At 40.8% G+C, this 24,931-nt stretch overlaps 2 protein-coding genes across 4 annotated transcripts in view; both read right to left on the reverse strand.

The window, feature by feature from the left end:
- The window catches only part of dnajb6b (DnaJ heat shock protein family (Hsp40) member B6b), an 18,073-nt gene extending 3,512 nt beyond the window's left edge, over positions 1 to 14,561 (reverse strand). The window contains exons 1-5 of the mRNA XM_030780585.1: positions 14,483 to 14,561; positions 7,441 to 7,566; positions 5,673 to 5,782; positions 2,731 to 2,799; positions 2,468 to 2,572 (exon numbers count right to left, since the gene is read on the reverse strand). Coding sequence (XP_030636445.1) covers positions 2,468 to 2,572; positions 2,731 to 2,799; positions 5,673 to 5,782; positions 7,441 to 7,505 — 349 coding nt within the window. The 5' untranslated portion in view covers positions 7,506 to 7,566; positions 14,483 to 14,561. The remainder of the gene's footprint in view (positions 1 to 2,467; positions 2,573 to 2,730; positions 2,800 to 5,672; positions 5,783 to 7,440; positions 7,567 to 14,482) is intronic.
- A 3,402-nt stretch (positions 14,562 to 17,963) lies between these two features.
- ube3c (ubiquitin protein ligase E3C) overlaps positions 17,964 to 24,931 on the reverse strand; it is a 30,429-nt gene continuing 23,461 nt past the window's right edge. For all 3 annotated transcript variants that reach the window (XM_030780399.1, XM_030780400.1, XM_030780398.1), the window contains exons 21-24: positions 23,920 to 24,108; positions 23,043 to 23,109; positions 22,589 to 22,719; positions 17,964 to 20,060 (exon numbers count right to left, since the gene is read on the reverse strand). In XM_030780399.1, coding sequence (XP_030636259.1) covers positions 19,890 to 20,060; positions 22,589 to 22,719; positions 23,043 to 23,109; positions 23,920 to 24,108 — 558 coding nt within the window. In that variant the 3' untranslated portion in view covers positions 17,964 to 19,889. The remainder of the gene's footprint in view (positions 20,061 to 22,588; positions 22,720 to 23,042; positions 23,110 to 23,919; positions 24,109 to 24,931) is intronic.

The raw sequence follows: 24,931 nt of genomic DNA on the forward strand, positions 1-24,931 counted from the left end.
CACTTCGACTTGTGGCTACTGTGCGAGAGGGTAAGAGAGCTTGGGGTAAGAGAGCAGCTAATCCAGGACTACACTGAGCCAGAACATGGGGGGGAAATTAATATAGATGAATAAAAATAAGTACAATTATTTAACATCAGGTTCAGTGACCAGAGATCAAATATGAACTTATTTAAAGGCTGCTCCTCAGTGTATCCTGTCCCATGACATGAATGCTGTTTATCTGTGTCTTCATTTGTCTCATGGCCCCTGGCAGTTCCATGTGTTTCATCGGTGTCCCTTACTAAGGATACAATTCCCTATCACATGTGCACAATCTGGGACTTTCAGTCAAGGCCCAACCCACCCCCCTCACCCACCCACCCACCCACCAAAGTCACACAGACGTTATGTAAACACTCCTCCTGAAAACACAAGGCTTTGTGGAGACTCTGTGCACTAAGCACACTAGACTAGGAAAAGCGCACACACACACACACACACACCCTAACAGAAACTGTCTGTCACTCCATGAGATACACTACCTATCCACACACACAAACATACACACACGCACACACACACACGCTCCGTCATTACTGTCGAGCTCCACCACCCCCCCTCTCCTTCCCACTTCCCAGAGTGCTGTTAACCTAAGTCCCGTCTTTCCTGGCCTCACTTGTTTTATATGGAAGCTATTTCTGAGAACATTCCTGTCGGATGATGCAGGGTCTCCTCTTGGCCCCCTTGTCTGAGTGCCCTTGCCTTATTTAGAGCGCCGTGGGCGCAACACACATGCCATTCTACCATTCGCCCGCACTGGCCAATACCCACTGGCACGGGTCACCACAAGAGAGCTGATGTTTGGTCACTTCAGCCCATCTGCCTTGTGCGGTGAAGGTGAGGTTAACCAACAGTGACTGACGTTTTCACCCAAAATGAATAGAAAATCTGTTACTGACTCAGAACTCACAGGAGTACTGTAAAATCCTGAAGCAATCCACTCTCGTCTGCTATGCTAATTGAGAACGCCCCACTGAGAATAATAAAACACAGCGAAGACTGAAGATTCCATGTTATTTTAAATTTACATGCCAAACAAAGGAAAATATTTGGGGGGGGGGGGGGGGGGGGGGGGGGGGCAACAATGAATTTTTTTTCAAAGACAGGATCTCAACATCTTATCCCAGTAACACTTACCATAGTTCAGACATTTTGTTCTAGTCAAATTTCCCAAACTGCACCCATTACCAGAAAAAAAACCCCAACTCTGTGATGAACGGATTTCCTGAAAGTAACTTGCGCACTTAAAGACCACAGCAGATAAGACTTTGCCTTTCTGCATCCCTGTCTGGCCGACAATAAATAAGACTTTAACAGGATGTTGTGAAAGCGATGTAACGGTGAGCAGTTACAATGGACTAAATCATTTTAACAGCTTTTTTTTGTTTTTGGGGGGTTTTTTTTCCCCACTAAATATTTATTAATGGTTGTTTTTATTTTGTTCTTTGGTTCATAACTTGAATTAACCTCTTAACAAATACACACACCTGAAGTAACTAAATGTTAAAATCAAAATGGCTAAAATGTGAAGACAGCCCTTCGGTTCAATTAAAAGATTTGTCTGATTACGGCATGGCAAAAAAAAAAAAAAAAAAAAAATCCCACCATTTACACACACACACAGTCCTGGAACCATTCCTGTACGAATCCCTCTGATGAACAATATAATCAAAGGAGATTAAGGCATGGCTTTGTACAGGACTATGTGTCTCTGAGGTTTTCATATAATAAATAAATAAATAAATAGGAAAAAGACATAGCAGAGGAGTGTGAGCATAGGGGCATTTCGACTGTTCATACATAATCCAATTCCAAACCTAATTACTCAACTCCAATTTGTCTGGCTTTACCTGCACACAGAGGGAAAGAGATTAAACTACAGCCATTTCCGCTTGCCAGGGTATTTTTTTTTTTCTTCTTTTTCCATTGCAGAGGAAATGCATGACCATTTAGCACTGTCTTAGCACCCTAGACAAACCAAGACCCTGTGAATGTTATTCTGTTGTGTAGATTATGGATATACTATCAGTTTCAGGAGACTGCACTGTATGTGTGGCCTAGATAAATGACATCAACCTAAACAACAGAAATTTGAGTTGTCTCTATGAATCAGATGAGTCAACTAAATGGACATTATGTCTTTTTAGTTTTGTTTTTTTCCATTTACGGCACATGACTGTTTTAAGAAACTGCCACTTCACACAACAAACTTACGCACAGACACAGAGCAAACACATGAACTCCAGAGGGGCTTTTGAAGAGAAGTTAATCAAGGCGATCACTGAGGTTTGGCAAATCAGCGTCCCCGTTTGCACTTCTTATTGTCCTTCTCTAATCCCATCGATCTCCAGCCATATCTCTGTCTCATCTCGTTTTCTTTTCTTCTTTCTCTCTCTCTCTCTCTCTCTCTCTCACAAATACTTACCAAAAAAATCTGCAAATGGATCCCGACCCCCGAAAAATTCCCTGAAGACGTCATCAGGATTACGGAATGTGAATCCACCAAATCCACCGAAATCATCATAGTGACCTTTTTTTGGGACGGGAGGGGGGAGGAAAAACAAACAAAAATAAAAAATCAATTACTCTCTCCCATATATAGCTTACTCTGTTAAGGTACAGCGACTGAAGTAACTGAAAATATCTGCATGTTGTTTTTTAGTGTAATCAAGAAATGTAACTTACCACCTCCTCCTCCTCCTCCTCCTCCGTTTAGGCCTTCTTTACCATATCGATCATACAGACTGCGCTTATTTTCTGTGGGACGGAGGTGAGAGAATTGTGTTATGAATGCAGATTCAAGATTGTCCCTCTCTCACTCTCTCTCTCTCTCTGTGTGTGTGTTTACTACTGAACTGTTTGTTGTGATCATGACTGAGTGTTGTGGTTACTGTTGACCCATTAATGCTCTGTAATTTTTGCATTGCAATGTTATGACCTGCTACATCTGACCCACATGAGATAAGCTCTAAAGGACAAAGACACACACATATACATGCCATATACACACGAGCGCACACGCGCACACACCTGTATGATAACAGAGAGTAAGCACGATCTTCACGTGCAGTGACCTATTAGAGCACTATGCAGAAGCGAAATTAAACTGCAAGCATATTTTTCAGGTGGTCCCTGTTCCCCATCAAAATGAAACTATTCACCCAAATCCCCCGGTCCCCCTGGCTTTGACCGTAATCCACATTTTCTCAAAACTGACCATAAATCTGCTATGTCCTAATCCTTACACACTCTTTCAACAGAGAGGGTTTAGAAAAAAAAACCTCCCAGGAGCTAGACTAATTGTGAAATATTAGCATACTTCTTCAATTGTTATCTTTGAACCTAAGCGTTTGTTTGACAAGGCACTGCCACCATCTCAAAATAGCTAATCAATACCGCCCACTGCTAAAGCTATCTCATAAAACATGTCATGTACAACAGGGTGTGTACATACTGTGAGAGAGTGTGTGTGTGTGTGTATGCGCATGCAAGTGTAAGTGTGTGTGTGTGTGTGTGTGTGTGTGTGCGTGTGTGCAAGAGAGAGAGAGAGAGAGGAAGAGAAAATTAACTTGTACACCAAAACCTTTGTTTCAAATTGTGACGGTAATGAAACTTTGTATCTGCACAGATGAATTTTTTGAAGTCCTGAATAGCAGTGTGTTCACACTAAAAGCAGTTAGTTCGTGTGTAAGTCCTCAGTAAGAGACAAGACTAAGCTAAACAAAAAATAAATAAATAAATAAAACAAAACAAAACAAACAAACAAACAAAAACATGTATTTCCATCTCATTTCTCTTGCACCTCTTGCAAGTCAGACATATTACCATCATCATCCTCACCATTTTAGCTATCGACAGTTTAAGGCTAAATGCATGACCAGAACCTGTGTAAGGGGATCTATACTAGAAAAGACCAGCGGGCAGAACCATCGCACAGACGCGTGGAGCGTAAGGCCCCCATAAATCTCTGTCGATTAAAGGCCATGTTGTTAGCGGCTTGTTGCCTAGCGAGGACAGGGCTAACAAAACAGAAGTGATCTGCTCCAGCTCTCCCAAATGCTTCTAGGCTTCTGTGTTCCACACCAAACACACCAACACATTGTTCTTTTCCACGCAATGAAAACTCAAAAAAAAAAAAAAAAAAAAAAACAGTATAGCAAATGATGAAGCCTGTTAAAGTTGCAATATTTGTAATAGCCATAAATTAAGTACGACGCGCGCGTAAAATACTCAATACGCATAGGTTCAAAATGACTGGTGAACTCATCTCATTGCATCCCAAAGGAGTTTTCCATCTAACGGGGTCAAAAATAAACTCCTCCGACACCAAGGGGGAGGGAGCGGTGAGCTATTTGAGAACACAGACGGGACAGGACGGCAAGGAGAAACTAAGGAGAAACGCTAATAAAAAAAAAAGATTAGGACGTAGCAGCTTCTTTGTGTGGAGAAATATGTGTCAATCTGTCTTTCTGGATGACAAGGGAAAAAAAAAAAGCGATAAATCTTACAATTTTATTTTTCCATGAGAACACAAGACCTTTGGACACGCCTTTTACCCTTGGAGGGTTTGAAGCTAACACAGTATCACCTTTGTCTTAATCTGAAGTAATAAAAACACATAATAAAACAATGAGTTTAAGAAGCAGTATTAAACAGGGAAGTGTACTCAGAGTCAGCAGACATCCTGAGGATTAGTATTTGACTAGTGACAGTGAACCCTAATTATTTTCATATAGGGCAGTCATAGCCATAGGGAAGAGGACGTTACGGTCCAACAGATCACAATCGATTGGGTTCTGGTAACACCAAAGAAGCGGACTACATTACCAAACAACACAGTCCTTAAAGTTTTCACTCTAAGACCTTAAAGCTAAAGGACGCATGAAGAAGGTTGTGATAGACGTGTCCTTCAGGTTGAAGATGGTCCAAAGACCAACTCACTGCTGTTAAAATCTCATTTTAAAAAATGTTGATGCTGCTACAGTTTTTCCATTGATTTTTCTTCTTCCTTAGTGTCTCATGCTGAAAGTTAAGTTTGGGAATGCTTACTCTGGGACCAGGACTAAGTGGTGCAAAATGAGAGCCTGTTTATCAAGGGCAATTATCAAGGTTAATCAAAAACGACAACAAACAAACAAAAAAAAAACATAAACAACAGCATAAATCACACCACGACATGGAGTGTACTTTTGGCAAACGTATCCACCCCAGAAACACACGTAGGGGACAACAACGTATGAAATGTCCAGTGCTATCCACAGGAACATGGAACAAATCCAAATGGAATCAGGTTCCTCAGAGATCCAAATCTCTTCTATTATTACATTTGAAAAGCTTCTCTTTGCTCACATCAGTCTTGTTTTGCCCTTTACTTCAAAGCTTTAATAACTTGGTTGACTTCCATGATTTACAACAATGAAACTGTAAACCTCTGGTTGTGTCCGAGCGGTATAATCCACCTTTACACTAAACAGACTAGCATTAATCATGACCACATGCTAAAAACATATCAGTTCAAATCTCTGATATAGTTGTGATTAGTGTTGTCTATTACTTTTGTGAACAACGACTAGCGACAGTTACATGAAAGTTAATAAACGCTTTATTAGAGGACTGAAGGATAATATTACCATCTGACAAGACTTCGTATGCCTCTGAGATTTCCTTAAATCTCCTCTCTGCTTCTTCCTTATTGTCTGGATTTTTGTCTGGATGCCATTTTAATGCCTGTTTTCTGTACCTGCAAGACACAAAGACACACACATACACAAGAAATAGAAGTGTTCAAAAAAGCTAGCAGCGACACAATTTTAACACTCAAACCAAACCACTTGGGTTAGTCATGTACTATTTCCTCCGACTCATTCTTTCCTGTCTGTAATCTAATGAGTCTTCCCTCTTCAATAAAGGTGACTTACGATGACGCACACTTCCTCGGACAACTCTGGAGTTTTCCAAACGAGTTTTTTTTCCCCCTCTACTACTTGTGTAGTGATTAGCAAACAACAAAACATGCTAACTAAGAATGCTAGTGCTAATCACTTACCTGTTCTCTGAGCTACATTAGCATTTGATGTTTAGTTGCCACTCTTGGGCACCAAGACTAACCAGCATACCTGTCCAAGGGGAACATAGCCAAAAGCATTACCTTAAACACCTGGTCACAGACAACAAGAGTGGCACTGCTAGAGAACAATTATTGAAGATGACATAAGCTTACACCAACAGGAATGGTAAGAATTTTAGCCCTGTGAATGCACATAATTGCATTTAGTAAGAGACATGGCTCCACACAAGAGTTTGATTGCAAATACGTGTTGCTATCTGACACCCAACCGAAGCATGGGAGCATTATTTTGTTAGCTTAAGGCCAAACAAATTTTTCTTCATGTTGTTTTTTTCATGAAAGAGAAAAACTAAACTATCAGACACACACAAAAACATAATGCTTTTTTAGTACTTGGGTAAATGCGGAGGTAACAACAGGTCAGCATCTCTGGTACTCTGCTGCCTAGCGTATGGAAACCCTGAGTCAGCAACACAAACCAAGCCGTTCGACAGGCTTGCCAAAGGATCAGCCCAAACGATCTATAGTCAGGGGGATTTACGCCTCTTACATCTCTTAACAGCATCTCTCTCACTCTATAGGTTAGTCTTTTTAAGCTCTGTGACCCTGCAGCTACCTCAGTCCCCATATACATCAGCAGATTCAAATGCCCTTTAGAAACTGGGCTGCTATTGAAATTCCCTGTCTATGAGGAAAAAAAAAACCTTTAGCCATTCAGGTAAAGAATGGGTTTGAAGTGAAAGGGTGCAAAGGTGACCAAAAGCCACAAAAATGTCTACTAAACAACCACATTGTCTAAATGTTTCCTGAGACAGCAAACCTCTGAAAGTAAGGTACACAAAGACACACAAGGGCCTATGCTGAGATAGGGATTGACATCGATATATGCTTAAAGTGAGAACAGATCTGCCAGTACATTTGGATTTTCTGGAGTTTCTAATGTTAAAATATCTGGATGAGGAGGCCTCACAAAACCTGGCAAAACAATGGTTTATGGAGTCAGTGTATATGTTTCGATGGGTCTTCCTCGTGAATCTGAAATTTTTACTTCTCAGAGTTATCATAGATTAAGACAGCATTGAGGATAGTGAGAAAAAAGCAAGAGAGAGACTTGTTAGAGAAAAAAAGAGAGGTGAAAGTTCCTGAAAGAAGGAGAAGAGATTGGTGTCAAAGCAGTTAAGCAGAGATGTGACCGTTGAAGAGCAGTAAGTGGAAACTTGTTTCAGCATAGCCAGTCTGTTTATCTAAGGTTATAATTAGCCTATTACATCTTTCCCTGCGTCCAATGCACTTAAAAATAGTCAAGCCAACGGCTAGACTGGGTTACTCACGCTTTCTTAATGTCATCAGGACTTGCATTCTTCTGGACTCCCAGAATCTGGTAGTATTCCACCATGATTTAAGGACTGTGTTCCTCCCGCTCTGCTGGTCAACGATTCCGCTAACGCCGCTTCACCCTGCCCGGGGGGGGGGGGGGGGGGGGAGTCACACACCGTCAGAAAGAAAGAAAAAAATTTCTAAACTCTACAATGATCTTAAAAATAAAGAACATTTCCTCTAATGCTGTCAAACCAGTTAAAACTGGAATGACTCGGGAATGGGTCCATACCATTTTATAGTTCTATAGTTTTGTCATCTACAGAGGAAATACTGCTACAAAATACCAGGTGAGTTCAGCCTAGAGACAGGAAACCACAAAAGCTTTTTTTTTTTGCCCCGTTCTGAAAGTGTTCATTCACACCTTTATCGTTTACTGGGCCACAGAAGATAGAAAGAGAAGACAAACAGGACACAACATACAGCACATTTTGAAAATACGTTATCAAAAGTCCGCATCACTGACAGGAGAGACCAGTTTGCGCCATTTCATTCCAGTATGCATCGAATACGATTTCAAAGAGGCAATCTAAAGAAAAAAAAATGACAGTTGTAAATTTCGTGTCCTTATCTAAACCAGAACAAGAAGAGTAAATCTGAATCAGAGCCTAAACCATATAGAAGATAATCTCAGATTACAGAAAAGGCTGTCATCACTGAGAATTTTATTCTGTCAATCTGTGGATATCAAAATCTGCTAAACAAAGAGAGAAAGCATCCCACTGTCTCCGTCATATCTCACCATCTTTTTATTCTCCTTCAATCCTCTGCTAAGCCTTAGTGCTTCAAGGTTTCCCCCCCCCCATTAAGTGTTGCACTTTGTAAAAGTTCAACTTCAGTCAGTTAAACCTCCTAACTTCTGACTGATGTCAGATCATGGTATTTTCCATAACTGGGGGGGGGGGGGGCGGGGGGGGTGATTACTATCCGACAGACAACTGTCTTCACAATGAGTTATGTGTCAAGGAAAAAAAAAACTTTCCACAAGAAAAGAGAGAATTAAAGACATTACAAAGAGAAAGAGGGACAGGAACAACTCAGAGAGTTCGGAGAGGAGCAGTGTTCACTTTAACAATACTCCTCATGATGATTAACTGAGCAGTCAGTATCTTTCCAATAACACGTCATTTGATCAGTTCTCTCTGCTCTTGGATGTGCCCATACAAGTCCTCTTGGCAGTCAATCCCTGACTCTACAGTCGTATGAAGAGAGAAGAGCATGCGAGCCTTGAGGCCAAGGGCAGGGCCAGTAAATCCTCACTACTGCTTTTTATATCACCGAAAAAAAAAAGAAACTAAAAAAAATTAAACACTTTAGACTGACACAATCTTTTCTTTTTATTGGCAAAGTACCTCCACCCCAAAAGAATCCTCTGAAAATGTCAAATATTCAGTGTCAGGTCCACTTATGGGGGGAAGAAAGGGGGGAGGGTGTCAGAATGGAGGACTGCGTAGGATGTGCAACATGAACAAAAAGAACGGGAGAAAGAGAGAAAAAAAAAAAGAGTGACAGTCTGAAGGAAGAGAGAGGTAAAAGTGTTTGTGAAAAGGAGGTTTGCCCATCAGCTCTTGGCAGTGCCTGGGTCCATTCTTGAACCCCCATGGTTAACCTCAAAATGCCAGTTTTCTAAATGACTGTGTGCGTGTGTTTACATCTACCAACTGTGTATTCTGCTTTATTTGTCATTAATTCTGGCACAAGCACCAGCTGAAGGTTGGCAGGAGGCTAATGTTGCCTCCTGTTGAAGGGGAAATTTTTTTTTATATATATAAAAACTCGTGTCAGAGATATTGGCCATCACAGTCCTCAACTGCCAAATAACTGCCAAACGCTCTCCAGCCAAAGACTCTGAAATCTAACAGTTTAAACAAACCCTAGCTCCTCTCCTTTATTTCACTGTAGTTAAACTCTCCTCGAGTCCTATTTTAAAGTTTAGAAACTCACCATCAAAACAGCAAGAGTAGCAGTCAACTCCCGAATAAGCCACTAAGTCATATGACCAACCCACAGACATTAGACAAAATCAACAAAACTAGCAGAGCTTATATAAAACCATAACAACACCTAGTAAACTGACAACACGGGCTAAATATAAACAGATCAGCTTTCTTTTTTTGACTGTGATATTCCATATGTATGTTCTGCATCGTAGGAAAAAATAAATACGATTTTCCAGGCCTTTCCACCTTGCCGGCTCCAGCAAAGGCCCCTGTTGTGTCTAGTCCTTTTTCTATTTATACCCATTCTGCCCTTTGGGATGGGCAACGAGAAGTTCACGGCATGGCCCTGGCACAAACCTGGCCATCCAACCTACAGTCCAGAACTTCAGTTAACAGTTTAGAGCCAACACACACACACATACATATACACACACTCTAGCTCTCTCTTTTCTCGCCTTGTTTTTTTTTTTCTTCGTCTATTTGTCTATCGCTCAACATGTTTACTTTAATGCTCACACTGTGCATTATCATCTGACTGTCTCACATCCATTACTTGCTCCCACACCTTCAATCTTTTTTTTTTCCCCTTTGTCTTTCTTCACCTACACATACGCCTATTTGTGGCACCCACTCCCTCCATCTCTCCCTCTGCTACACCTTCTTGACCTTTGGTTTTCTCACACACATTTGGAGTTGGTCTTTCTCCCAGCTGTCAGTCTTCTTTCTTTCTTTCTTCCTCTCTCTCTCTCTCTCTCTCTCTCTCTCTCTCTCTCTCTCTCTCTCCCCCTCTCCCTCTCTGTGTGCTGGCTGTTCTTTCCAGCATGTCATAAGTAGAAGAGACAAATCAAGCTCACTCATATGTGAACAGATGTGAACTGGCCGCTGAATAGTTCCTGGCATGTTTGTTCAGTTCACACAACGACACTAAAAGGTCTCCCTCTGTCAGCTCCGGAGGAACAAGCACAAGCAGCACTCTCAGGAGAAATGACAAGACCATCAGCTTCTCTCTCTCTCTCTCTCTCTCTCTCCCTCTCATTCTCTCACTCTACCATGACATGTCTATCTCTCCCAATTTAAAAAAAGCAAAACAAAAACCACAAAATAATCCCGTCGGAATCACAGACATTTTTGTTTAGCTGACGTTTTCTGTCTCGCTGTCCTCTGGTATTTGAGGAGCTTAGACAATCAGTCATTAAATTCCGTGAGAAAAAAGGCTTAAGAGCTCATCACAGAAGACTGGTTGTACTGGCTGGTTCAGAAGCGTCTGTGTCTGAGGCAGGTGCATTCTCATAAAACTAGCCTATATTTTGCCCAGATACACCTACAGCTCACTGTTACCTGCAGATATCTGCCAAAGACAAAAGAAGGTGACTAATCTCTGGCGTTCCGTACAGGTGAAACCAAAAGTGGGAGATCTCCGTTTTTAGACTCATGATATGAGTCTCTACACCAGATGACTTTGTGCCTGCAAGATGTTTTAGTGTGTGTCTATTTGAATATGTATTTTTTTGTGTTTGTTTGGATGTGTGCGTGTGTGTGTGGGGGAGTTTCACATCAGGGTGGCATAGGATAGTTCAAATCTCCCATCTGCAAAGCATCAGTCTGTTTAAATGAGATACTCAATGTGGGGCAATCAATTTTACAATCTCCTGGTGAACAGGTCAAGAAGTCAACTCGAAGACCTTGAGTAAATCCATATCTTTAAAAAAAAAAGAAAGAGAGAGAGAGAGAGAGAAACTGGGTCAATCTCTCTCTCTCATGCTCTCTCTAAACAAATAACAGTGAGGCTACAATGCGAATAGTCAGAGCTCTGGTCTTGCTCAAACCAGATGCATTGCAATCCAGGTCAGTGGAGAACACAGTTTGGCAAATATGCAAGTCAGGAGGTTGTGTGTGTGTGTGTGTGTGTGTGTGTGTGTGTGTGTAAAGCTTGACATGATTAAAAGCTTTCTAATGATCCACGGCTGTCTGCCCAGTGCACAGTGATGATCTGCCCTGATTACAGTCTGACACATTCTCTTTCCTTTCACAAGTGAGCAGAGAAATCACAACAAAAACAATGTCATATTTTTTATTCATTCAACACCCAACACATTGGCTTGGCTGAAAGCGGAAAAGAATGACCTTCACACATCCTTATCATTAACATAAAAGATGTGTTGATAACAACGATAATAAATTACGACTTGATGGGCTATCATTAACTTCTGATGTTAATTCATTATTACAGTAATATGTCTGTCTGCATGAGTAGGCTTTGCACAAGCGAACGTAAACACACAAACACACGTAAGCAGTATAGGATGGCATTTAGACTGCCATCTTCAAGGTCAGTCCAGTTCCCCTGCAATACTACAGTCCCTGCCAACGGTTGCCAAGCAACCAATTGAGCAGAGTGCCTGACAGAGGAACTTCGATTCCGGTGATGTTGGTGCCTGTGTGTGTAACCATAGTTAAAGAAGGACATGATTTTGGTAAAGTGGGGGGGGGGGGGGGGAGACGGGGAGAGAGAGAAGACTCTACACAGAGACTCTCAGGTTTGTAATAGCATAAATATGCTTCAGGGCACTCTCACAACTGGTTTTCAGGGATATATTTAACATCTACTTGTAAATCGAGAACTTTCAGGAGAAAAGTCAGCAAACTGAGAATTCTCCCAGTTTCACAGAAGAAGATCGATTTGCTTATCAAATTTGTTCAGACAAGCCTTAAGCACACCAGTCTATAACAACTGGATTTAGACAAATGTCACAGGTTGGTTTCTTTTCCCTAACTGTGGTCACACCTGAAGGAAGAAACAATCAAAACTGTAGAACACACACACACACACACACACACACACACTCTCAGTCATCAGGCACAGGCCAAGAGAGAGAAGATGGGTTACTGGTTCTAGATTAGTGACGACTTACGCTCTCTCTGCGTTAGTAAAATCTATTATCTGGACCATCAAAGGTTTCCTAGCAATGTCGTCTTAAATAACAGCAGGTACAAATGTGTGTGCAGGTTAGCATGTGTTGGAACGAGTGTTCCTTCCTGATACAGTGATAGCTCCTCTGTAAATGAGCACAGGGCGGATGTTTCTCAGTGACATTAAAGATATCTGATAGCACCAGAAATCTTTTTCAACAAAGACGTAACGGTATTCACGACTGTTTTCATTTTTCATCACCTGGCATTCCTGTTTTACGGGAAACAGCGTGTTCATACATTTTGGCTACATGCTCAACCTTAAAATGAGTGCTGGGACAGTTTAGTTGGAAAGGGCCTAAGGTTGCCAAAAAAGGATAAATAAATAATCTACTGATTGCAAGCCTAGTTCACATTAAGGCAAAACATCCTGTCTTGTAACACACAACTACTTCTGCACAACCTAAAGTGCTTTGCCCATTTCCAGAGCAAGTTTATTCAAAATGTTCACTATGTAGCAGACCAGCCAAACTCTGCACTAAAAACTATGTTAAAAAAGTCATTCACAACACCTCCAAGACAAGAAACAAGCATCAGCAAGATCCTTACTCAGAATTCATCAGCAAGTATCTCTGTGTGTTTATTAGGTGCACAATTTGGGGGCAATCCAATAACAGCTGATCCACTTCTGTTACAGTCTAGTGTGAACTGCACAATATGGATTCTGAATGTGGTGCCTATAAGACGGTTTGAACTTTGTATCAGTTAGAAGTGTTTGAAGTCCAGAAATCACTGGATTTATTAATATTTATGTACTAGAGCCTGTTTGATGAAAGCTCGTTTTTAGACCGTTCTAAGAACAAGAAAATGGACTGAATTCTAGCCCATTTCACAATCATACTCCGTAAACCACATCGGCTTGTAAAGAGATGCTGAAGTTGAAAATGATACCGCTAAGGGAAGATACTGCAAACTTGTGCACGCACTGCTTTACACGATGGACTTTAGCTTTAACTTTTTTTCTTTCTTTCTTCCTTCTCTTTGAACCAAGAACGAATGAGGGACATCCTGTTGTACTGAAAAACCCGGACTGCTCTGTTGTCGCTGCCATAATGCTTTTTTGGTTTTTTTTTAATCTAACACTTGACGTGTCAGGAAACGACATTTATCACCATAATTATCAGACTACAGAGCACCGTGCACCATAATCAACACTGACGAACTTTCTAGAAAACCAAGAAATACATCCAGTGATTTCTTTACACTAATAAAACTACTCTATATTATACTGTGTCCGACTAAACATTTAAACAGCTGCTACATACTAAGCGATCTGTTTTTCCTTATTTTCACTTTCTCAATTCGTTTTTAAGTAGACGTTACACACTTCTCACAAACGTTTGAATGGCAGATAACCACGTCTGTCATACCTGAGTATTGTGAGCCACAGAACACTGGACGCGCTAACAGCAACCTAGGAACTTTCTCGAAAAAACGAGAAACTTCCTAGGTATTTGCATCTCACTTGTAAAGCCACAGGATAATGTAATGGTAATGCGTTCAAGTGACTGATTGGTAAAATGCAGCATAAAAACCAACTAATAATATCTCGGCTCGACAATCCATAAAGGACTGGACACAGTAGTCCACAGCAGAGCCATCGCAAGTAGTGGTAGACACATTAAAAATATATAAATAAAAAAGATGACTTGATACAATGAGAAACGGCCTATAGCAAAATAGGTATTTGAGCATGGCACGTGTGCAGGACAATAGAGTCCTGTGCATTAAAATATAAGTTAAGTGCCACAATACGTTAGCCTCCGATACAGCGCGAGCTATCAACAGTCCGCCACTGCACGACACGTAGAGCTACCTCCAGAACAATCACTTCACATTAGCTGTTTTGTCTGTCTCTATTATCTTTTGTCCAATACCACATCTCTTTCGCTGATTCTTGCTCCCGGTCCTTCGCTTATCAGCATCGCTGATGCAAAGCATCGGAGACAAGCTTGGAGAAGATACCTATGCTTATGCGGACAACATTCTAACATTACGGTCCGTATGTAGCCTATGCTTCAAACAGACGGGGCGTAGGTTAACATTTGGCAGTGTATACTAAAAACATATAAATAATTATACTCACTGCCCGTGGGGTTAATCCCTTTCCCCCGCTCCTCACTCGTATCGTCCTCTACAATTTCCAGTGACGAGGTCAACTTTCCCTCTGTATCTCCGTAGCACTGTTGTATCTTGTCGCGCGTCCCCGGAAATTTCCTCTGTTCTGCCTGTTGTGGCGTTGTTCGAGACAGTCGAAAACTAGACGTCAGCTGCGCCCTTCAATGGATCGTGCAACAATCTGGATTGTTTCGCTCCTGTCAAAGCCTTTATAAAGTGTGTGCCGAGCAGCCTACATGTAAAAGATGGCGCAAAATTCTAAAAGGATCCATAGTTTAAAAAAATGCCTATGGTGTTTAGTCGTCACTTCCTGCATCACAAGGGGAAGGTGAATTTGAGAACGTTTGGAAATTGCTTAATTGTGCGATTTTGTTACGCCTCAGGCACTGGTGCGCTGTTACTCGCGTTTGAATATTTAGAGGGACAATGTAGAATGTGACAATAAGATAATTGAAGAATGTCTTTCTGCGCCATCTGGAGCAAGAATAGGAAAACAGCAAATTTTAACGATAAATCAACTAAAGTGCCTAAATATAAGGCCTATCCGCTGAACTGTAGATGGTCCCTCCTGTTATTTCCCGGATAGAGAATATTCTGGACGTTCTGCTTAAATATGAATAATTATAGAAGTTAGTCAGTTAATGTGCTGGAGCTGGTAATACTAACAAAGTGAAAACGACGTCGTTGTTTCGATCATACTTCTTATTTGCCTTTAAACTACACCGATAATTTCAAAGGAATGTGTAAGTGTTTTACGCTATGTTTTTGCACCGGGCAGATGAAATGTCGATTGGGCAGATGAAGACACTCCATGGTCCTCCTAAAGGACAACTGAGTCGTCCTTTGACGCAGTCTCTATTAAAGTGATGGATTTCGATTCTTAAAGTGAGCTGCCAAAGACTGTCCATGTAATTAAACCATATCTGAGCACTCAGTATCCCCTTGCACAAAACTGTGACCTCACAAATTAAGCTTATCAACACGGGCACGAGACACGGGTGAGTAGGCCTAAAGGTTTAATGACGGAAATTTTTTAAAGAAGATTTGTCAAAGTGTCAAAAGGGTGTCATATTGAATAAATACATTATTGTATTTAATATGATATGGTGCCATATTTAGCAAACACATTTCGGTCTGTCAGGAGCTGTCAGAGAAATAAACTGAATGTAGGCTATATGAGATTTGGCGAAAACAGCCTGCGAAAGAGTGTAAAACGTCTGCTTATCTCATTTACAGCAATAAAAAGGTTTTAAGGAGTTCTCCTCACATACATCATTTTATTGTAGCTTTAAGGTCAGTGTCCGCTGCTCCTATACAAGATTTTGTTTTGTATTTGTAAAAGTTCTCAGGAATGCGCCCTTCCCTTCCCACGTGTCAAAACCTGAACCTTCGTGCAGTGATGCAAGATCGCTAAAGGGTCTCGAAGTACCTTATGCAAATAATTAAACGGAGGGGTTTTTTTGGTGCAATACTGTTGAAGAGTGGAAATGCTTAGGTCTGCTTAACGGCGTGTGCAGAGGTGGTAACGTATGGCGATAGAATAGGTTGTATACACACTACAGTTTGAACATTTTAGAACAGATTTTAATTTCGGTCCGAAACGATTTATTAGAATAATTCAGATAATACACGTACGTTTTAACGTTTTATTATTAAAAAAGTATAGGCTCATCGAAACTACCTATAAAACTGATTTTGGCGTGATGTTCAATTTCCAATGTTCCACAATCTCCATACTTTCACACAGATTCGACCCAAAAATTGGTGATGGTGTGTTCTTTTTATGACCACAACGTGGCGCCCTTGTTCAGCAAATGAGAAATGGTAACTGCCCATACTGTGAACATCCCAAACCTTTTCTTCCTCGTATGACAATAGGCCTATGTATACATGTATTTATCTTGTCCAGTTCTGGTATTCATTAATCCTTTGCGTGTGGTATAATAATGTAAAACATATTACAGTGACATTAAAGTATGCTGAGAAGAGATCGGTCTAACATAAATTATATAGGCAGACAATATATTGTTTGATCTTTAGTTTGTATTTTTGTTGTAGTTGCGGTTGTTGTTGTTTTTATAGATCTTATCTTTCAAGTTTTTCGCTTTTCTTGACAATTCAATAACTGACATGTTTGAGTCACTTTACAGACATTTTTCGGAGTTTAAGACGCGCACTCATGTCGCAGTTGTTAGTGAAGATCTTATATTTCAGTTGCTATAGTTTTGTCTGACTTTTTAGTCACTGATGTTCTATTATAGATTCGTTTGAAACATTTATTATACACAGGATGCACAACCAGCGCCAGAGTGAAAGATCTGGACCTTCAAATTGGGAGAAGAAGCGCGCGCTACTTCATTTGTTTGAAGGAATTTCTCATTTAATTAAAATCTCCGGTTACCAGACGGAGCAACTGAAGAAAGGAAGGGCAAAAACTCGTACAACGCCTCAACACTGACTATACCTTTGAATCTGATGTAAAGAAAACCAGACCGCAGTTTGCAGTGTTCGACTCCCAAATCAACTAATTTTACCTGCGTCGTGTCAATATCTTTGCGCTTACCTGAAAAAACACGATTTACGAATACTCTCAGATGGAATGTTTCAGTTTCCTAATTTCATCGCAGAATAACTTGACCTTAAGTGCTTTAATAACATTTATGAAAGCCTTGGAAATTCTTCGGCGCATCCCCGTGAATCATGGTATGAATCATTGTATGATTCACGACCCGCAGCATTAAGTTTGCGAGCTATAATCCATTATAAGGTAATAGGCCCAAATAAATCTCACCATAATTGAGATCAATCCCTAATATCTGCAGGACAAGTCGGCATTTTAAGACCCAATTACCCCTTGCTGATTTCCCTGCTGGAACACAGGGGCTTTGCCGCGGAATGGATGGCAGGGGAGGCGGGGAGTCGATCACTGCTATCCCTTTGATGGAAATGGTCCAAGGATGGAGAAAAAAACCCTTTCCCCTTTCTCTCCTTCACCCCCTCCCTTTATTTCTCTCCCTTCTCTTCCTTTCAAGACGCCCCCCACTTCTCTCTCTCGCTCTTCTGATTTATGACAAACGCACAGTCTTAATTTGTGTCCAGAGGATAATGCATCGGCGGGCCAGATCGGCTGTCCTCCGTGTTTCATAACTGGATATTTCTTTAATTATAAGTCAAAGGCCATAAAACTTGAAACTTAAGCTATTCTCAAATGCAACTGGGTCCACAACACCACTGCCTCTGACAATTAACCTCTGTCAACCTCTGAGGTGAAAACAAAGGGTGTTCACACATCGAATTTAAAAGAAAAAAAATTAAAACAAAACATGCCAAAACATATTTAATTGTATTCACACATACTCTCGATACATAGACTTTTCTCTTGTGATCAGGATTGGATTTTTTTTTTTTTTTTTAAATTTTTTTTTTTTTTTGTTAAGGGCACACAGAATGAGTAAACTCCGACAGGAGAAGAGATGAACGTCAAAGCTGTCATCCCAAATGTACAAAGATAAAAGTGAACAAACGGGAGCCTGTACAAATACTGTGTGAGAGGAATGGCACACAATAAAAGACAAATTCACAAATCCACCACTAGAGGGATTCTGGCGGCACCTAATCCTTTTTTTTTTTTTTTTTTTTTTTAAAGTAGAGGCCTAAGGTGTTAACTTGGCATTTTTTTGAGGGAGCAGGGAGGAAAAAACATCATAATCATAGCTACAATACAGATCTCAGTTGGAATCACACGCTGCTGTAGACAATACTTGATTATGTCCTTCTAATGAAAAGAAACAAAACAAAAACAAAACAGAAAAAGTTGGATTGATGCAGATCAAAGAAGCCAACCGCTGAGGTCCAATCACAGTGACTGCTCTTGGTCCGGGGAAAAAAAACCAAAACACATGATACTTTCCATCAATACTTATTTTGTGTGAATAACTTGACCAAAGTTTCTGGATGGAAGAAATTAACAAGGGTTACAAACTAACCTCGCTATTCGAAGGGCTAGTTGTCTTGCTTGGCGAGTCTTCAAAGATCACTATGAAGGTTTGTGACCTTTGCACTTATTGCACAAACTTCAGAATTAATACCATGAGACTACTCTCCGTAATCCAGGAACATCACTTCCACCCCCCTTGTTGGTCTGGGCCACAATATTATTCTCGCTTATGTACTTGTTGTGGTATAAATTGAGATGAAAGCATGGACAATGCTGTGGTAAATCTTAGCTTTGAGAGAGCCTGAAAAACTGCTCGAGAGCCTAATTTTTCTGCCGAAAAGCTGTAAAAGTCTCCACTGTAATCGATGAAAGAGAATTCTCCTGGACATGGCAACTACAGAGTGCGCTTATGTTAAAAAGGCCATCAAACTCAGACACTTATGTATGAATGGATAGCTTTACATAGCTCTTGCGAACACATGTACTAAGCTGCAACAGGTCTATGTGAACTGACTCATTTCTTATGTTCTCAGTTAACTAATTTAGATGTAGCTACATCATTAGCATGCTTTTATGTTAGCATTGCTAAATTATTAACGAAGTCTCTTGTAAACCTACCTATTCGCTGCTCTTTTGAATTAGCAGAGCTACAGTTTTAATGGTGTACTGCAATGGCAAAGCTGAATCTTTAATACAGTAATGTACTTTAAAAAATAGAGAAAACAGAAAAAGGCTTAAGTTTTAGCATGCGGTTGTGTTGAAAAAGTTACACCTTAAGCATGCATCTGTTCTGGGAAAGCTAAAACCTCGGTGTCGACCTAGCGTAGCATGTCTAAAGTGTCAGCAGAGCTAAACTGCAAGCATCCTCTCTCTCTCTGTTTTTTATTGAAACAGATTAAATGTCAAATTTGCCTACATTAGCTTGACAAACTCTTTGGTGAATTCTCTGTCATGTTATTACTTCAATGTGTTCCCTCCCACTTATAGCCTCACCAATCAGTATCAGTTGTTTTGCATATTAAACAGTTCTACAATGTAACTTACCTATGTTTACTCATTCTTTGTTCTTTTTTTTCTTTTTCTTTTTTTTTTTTAAACAAGAGGTTCAGTCACATTAAAATAAAAATAAAAATAATCATTTGCCCTCTGGAAAATGTTCAGCCTCTCTTCTCCTTCTGTGTTCTCTGTCAGTGCCAAGAATTATCATCAAAATGTGATAATGATGTGGATCAAAGATCATTTCATATGAGTGTCTGCACCACACTTTCACATCTCTTCCGTCTCTCTCTCTCTTTCTTTCTCTCCTCTCTTCATCACCACAGCTACTCTACAGACATGTTAGCCCGTCTCTTTCGGTCACTTCTTCCATCTAGTCTAAGTGGTGATGGCCCCGCCCCTCCTGTCCGTTTTTCCTGGGTTGCCGTGGTAATAACTGCCCTCAGCTGAGCTCGAAGCCAGCGGAGGACTCGATGGCGTAAAGGAGCTTGTTTCTCATCTGATGTTGATCGCAGAATTCAGGTAACTTGAGCAGGTTCATGCATGTACTGGCAGTGGGAAGGCGTTCCAAATCATTCCCCCCATTGTGGATACAGAAGGCTGGGTACAACTCCTGTAGAAACAGGGAAAGAAAGGGGGGATAGAGTGAAGGAGATAGGACACCCACAAAAGGAGGAAAAGAAGAAGAAGAAAAAAGTCATCAATAGGTTTTTGAGCTGCCCTACGTCTAATATTCCTCACGTCAGTCCTAATGCGATTTCTAAGTCATCTCTAATACTGGCTACATTCAAATGATGTAAATTCCTAATTTCTGTCAGATTAATGTTGGAAGTCCTAAGCATATGTAGAGCACATATCACATATCAGACCAAACTTGGCATGACTGTGTTTCTGTGGTCCTGGAACAGGGTTTGGGGTCCAGTGAACACTGTTCAGTATAATTACAACACAAGATCTGAATCTCGTATATATGAGCGTATGAAGAACGCATGAGCAGCGTATGAAAAACATATGAAAAAATCGGTTCTCTATTTGTTCTCTGAATATCGCCTCTTGTTTCAGACAGAGCGTCACCGTGGTGACCCTCCATCCAAGGCGGACGTCACAGCCACCGCTGCGTCGGTGATTCAACCCCAAAACGAACCCGATTAAACCGCACAAAGGGGGGCTCCGCCTTAACGGCCCCATTTTTCTGACAATTAGCGTATTAAAGTATCGTTGCTTATTGAAAAAGTGTCAGAGCGGGAGCCATCATTTTGAGAAAAGAGTTTCAATCATCTTTTTCAAATGGCTCCTTCTGACAGGGCTATTTCTCCCCTAATGAATTCTGGGATGTTTAACGGCACCTAATTAAAGCTGAGCTGGCTGAAAGGTGAGAGGGCATTTTCTCTTAGTCTCTATCTCCTTCCCTCCATCTCTCTCTCTCTCTCTCTCTCTCTCTCTGTCTTCATTCCAGTCTTGAGTCGCTCTTTTGCTCTGTCCGAACCAAAGTCAAATTCATTACTGGACCCCACTCTCATTTTGCTCTGGACACTTATGATTCTGGAAGCTGGATGAAAATCTGTTTCTTTTTTACCATGCCAGGCCACTCTGAGTACTTTTTAAATAAATAACCACTGTTAAAAAAAAAGTCAGTCATAAAACTAATAAAACTACCATTTCTGTTCCTAATTGGACTAAGTCCACTATATATGACTAGTTTTAATCCCCCATACTCTTTTACAGTTTATATCAATGGTAGGACATTGCACAGGAATTCCTATAAATGCAATGTCAGTTCCCAGTTGCATTTTGGGTTTTTGGACTTGATGCTCCTGCTAATTATACTTCTATGAATCAATTTAAAAAAAAATCCTACTTCAGTTAAAATTGTGCCTGTTGTGTGGATAAGATAAACAAAATTACACACACTAAAAAAGAAACGGTACAGCTAAACTTAGTGCTTTAATAAAAAAATACAGGAATTAAAGTAAAAAGGCATATTTTTTTTTTTTGAAGAACCAACATGACACTGCCCCTGTCTTGACCACCTTTGTTTACATAAGGAATAAAACTACATATTAACTTTTAACGAACTGAAACGTCACAGTCAAACCGTACGAAACATGATTTATTATTCACTTCAGACAGAGGACAAACAGTGGTTACTTAAAGAAAAATGTATCTATATTTTTAATCACAAACCTGCCCGCTTCTGGCTGAAAGCTATGTCATTCCTTGTGTACATCCAAGGTGCTAATCAGTCAAAAAATTCACACCTGACTTTAGTGGCATTGAATAAAGCCCTTTAATCAGATTATAATGCACTAAAGTCCTAATCAACAGGACACAAATATAGCAGAGCAGATAAGACCAGTCCAGACAGGCCTTATCATAGTGTTACGTATGTATGATCATTTTAACAATGTGTGAGGGTGTGTGCGCAAATAAGAATGTGTCTGACTCTGTGTGTGTGTCTGATTTTTTTTTCTTTTTTTAAATCTGCGTAGTCTATTTCATTACACGTCCATTAAGTCGACACAAACCCCACAGGTGGCCCTTAGTCATTATTCTATAGTGAAAACATTGATAAAGCACCAGACCAAAGCCATATGTGGAACAATACTATGACCAGGTGAGAGAGAGAAAGACAGAGGGAGAGTCATACTGAACTTTACCTGAACCCTGTAATGCAGTAACAGCTGAGGGGGGAAACACATTCAGACAGCGGCATATTGTCGCTCTGCCCTGTGTGTTATGTTTCTACTGCCCAGTTTCCTCAGCCAATATGACCAACACTAGGTTTTCCCTTCCAAGCAACACAAGCGGCCATTTCATTTTATATCAAATAGGGGAAAACTTGCAATTTCATTCACAGCACTGTAATGAGGTATTTAAAAAAAAAAAAAACTTGCATACGCTCGATGCTGTAAACATAATATCATTAACTATTCGACAGTACTGGGCCTGCCTGTTATAATGTCATTTTTGATTCATCCTATTTCTTATGTATTGATAAGAGATCTCTTAGTCACTGGAATGTTTTGGTTAATTGTGAAGTAACTATGGAGTTGGTAAACACTGACTCAAAACACAGACATGGTGTCTCTGCATCGGAGGCTGGTGTGTGTGTGTGTGGTTATTTTCTTGACTACTACTGACCTTAAAACCCAGGAGAGGAGGCCGCGAGCAGCTGGTTACAAACTTGAGCAGTTTACGCTTCTCCTCATCTGTAAAACCCTCCACCACCTCCCAAAAGATCTTTATCACGGGGTGACTGGCCGAATAGCCACCTGCAAGCGGGGGGGGGGGGGGGGGGGGGGGGGGTGAGGAGAACAACAGAGATCTTTAGTGTTAATGGAGGAACGGAGAAAAGCGACTTCCACAGGCTTCCACCGCTTGCCAAAAAGATCCTCAAGGAGTTATCAAACAAAAGAGCCGATAAAATGCTTTCCAGGTCCTGCTTTGGCCGTCCTGCTAAAACTAATAAATATAAGGTGCAAATGATCTCTAAAAGTGTCATGATGTACTTCTGTGGTAAAGTGACAGAGTAGGTGGTAAATCAAAACCACTAAATAGCTTAAAGTATCTTTAGTGAATGAATCACTCAGTGTACCAGAGTAGTTCGTGAACTTCTTCAGGTCCTCCAGGCAGATAGGAACATGTGCTCCAGATATCAGCACCTGAAGACACACACACACACAAACAAACAAACACACACACACACACAAACAAACAGGTTTACTCTAAAGCTGAATGTGCACATTTTTTTTCATATTCATGTAAATGTCATATAGATGAAAAAGTGTCTAAATATATGCAGAGGCACCTTTGAAGCTCGTGTTTTCTTTCTTCCTTTTTTTTTTTTTTTAAACTGCAATATTATCTAGAATATTAACCCTGTGTTTAAGTTACATTGTCCTCTGAGAGTGTGTGTGGATGGTTGGCATGGCTGTAACTAGCTATGAGGACACCAAGGTCCAGACCTCAGGGGCTTTTTTTTGTTTGTTTTCTGTTTTACCAGATTATTCTCAGATTAACCCTGCATTAGACTGAAACACATGAAGGGACAGTCTGCATTTTAGAAACTGGTACAGCAGTGTGTTTGCACTCATCGTGTTACGTACCCATCAGTGCTGTGACCAGGAGAAAGGTATCTATGTGTTGTGTGTGTAGAACTATTTTGACCCATAAACATAGCGAGAATATCTGTTTTCCCTTTAATTTGCCATTATTTGACATAAATGCAATCATTTCAACAACCACCCCGTTCACCAGACAGCTAGAGTTACTGTGTATGTATGTGCTTGCGCATGCGTTTGTATTTATGTAAGTGTGTGTATGTCTCTGTGTGTGTGTGTGTGTGTGTGTGAGTGAGTGAGTGAGTGTACTGATATATGTGTGTGCATGTGTGCGTGCATGTGTCTTTGTGCGTGCATGTGTATGTCTATGCGTGTCTGTGTGCGTTTCACAGACAAGTGAGCAAGCTTTACCTGCATCTCCTGCTGGTCAAACATTCGTAGCCACTCTAGGTTGACCACATTGGCTAGGCCCTGTCTGAAGGCCAGGCAGTGAGGGCGAATCTGTTTGTTCAGACGGTAATCGGCCACTAAATGGATGTAGGCTATCCGGTTCGCCGTGGTAACCGGGATGTCCTTTCCTCCCGGCTTCAGCTCAACCACCTGAAATAAGCAAAGAAACAGAGACAGTTCAGTGACTGATGTCATTTTAATGCACTAGAAAAGCTTAATCAGGAGCAATTAAGCGCTCAAAAAAACAGGATTATTCATCTGTGAACCTGGACTACTGATAAGAAACAAAAAAAAAAAAAAAAAAAGGAGTTGATCTGACATAAAGGACATCCTCTCTCAAACAGACTTATACTGAAGTTCGTTGCAGTTTGGAATGACACAGACTGGTTTATATTCCAGCAAAACCCATTGAAGGTTTCACGGCTAAGAGAGACAGCTGAAACAAGAGAATACTGTTGTCCAGCATCCAAAAGCACAAGCCACATCCAATATTATACATTAGGGTTTAGTCCAGTCATAATGGGTTGTGTACGTCTGTTGCCATGACAACCAGGTTCCGCAGAGTGCATGGAAAGGGCATCTGAGTGCCTAATCTCTGACCCATTGTGTTTCCTCCATATCTTTATACTCAAATCCTTTCCGACCAAGAAAAGCGCTCAAGGACTGATTCACAGCGGCCGGTTAACTGCTGCCCAAGTTGTGTTTCCATATTGCTTCAGTCGTACCCCATACTGCGGAATCAGTCTGCTCTAGAGAATTCCAGGAAGTTGGATGGAAGCCTTGCACAAACAGGGGTAACAGGGAGAGAGCTAGTGCAGCTGCGAATGGTACATAAAAGACAAGGTCTGTCCACTTAAAGCCGTCTTCTCTCTTTCTAATCAGACCTGACAGGGACTGGGCTGTATAAGAGAATACTGAAAGTGTCATTAAATGACTCAGTGACAGCTTCTTAAACGTTCTAACCAAGCTGGTG

The sequence above is a fragment of the Chanos chanos genome, chromosome 7 (assembly GCF_902362185.1).
Source record: "Chanos chanos chromosome 7, fChaCha1.1, whole genome shotgun sequence".
NCBI classification, from domain to species: Eukaryota; Metazoa; Chordata; class Actinopteri; order Gonorynchiformes; family Chanidae; genus Chanos; species Chanos chanos.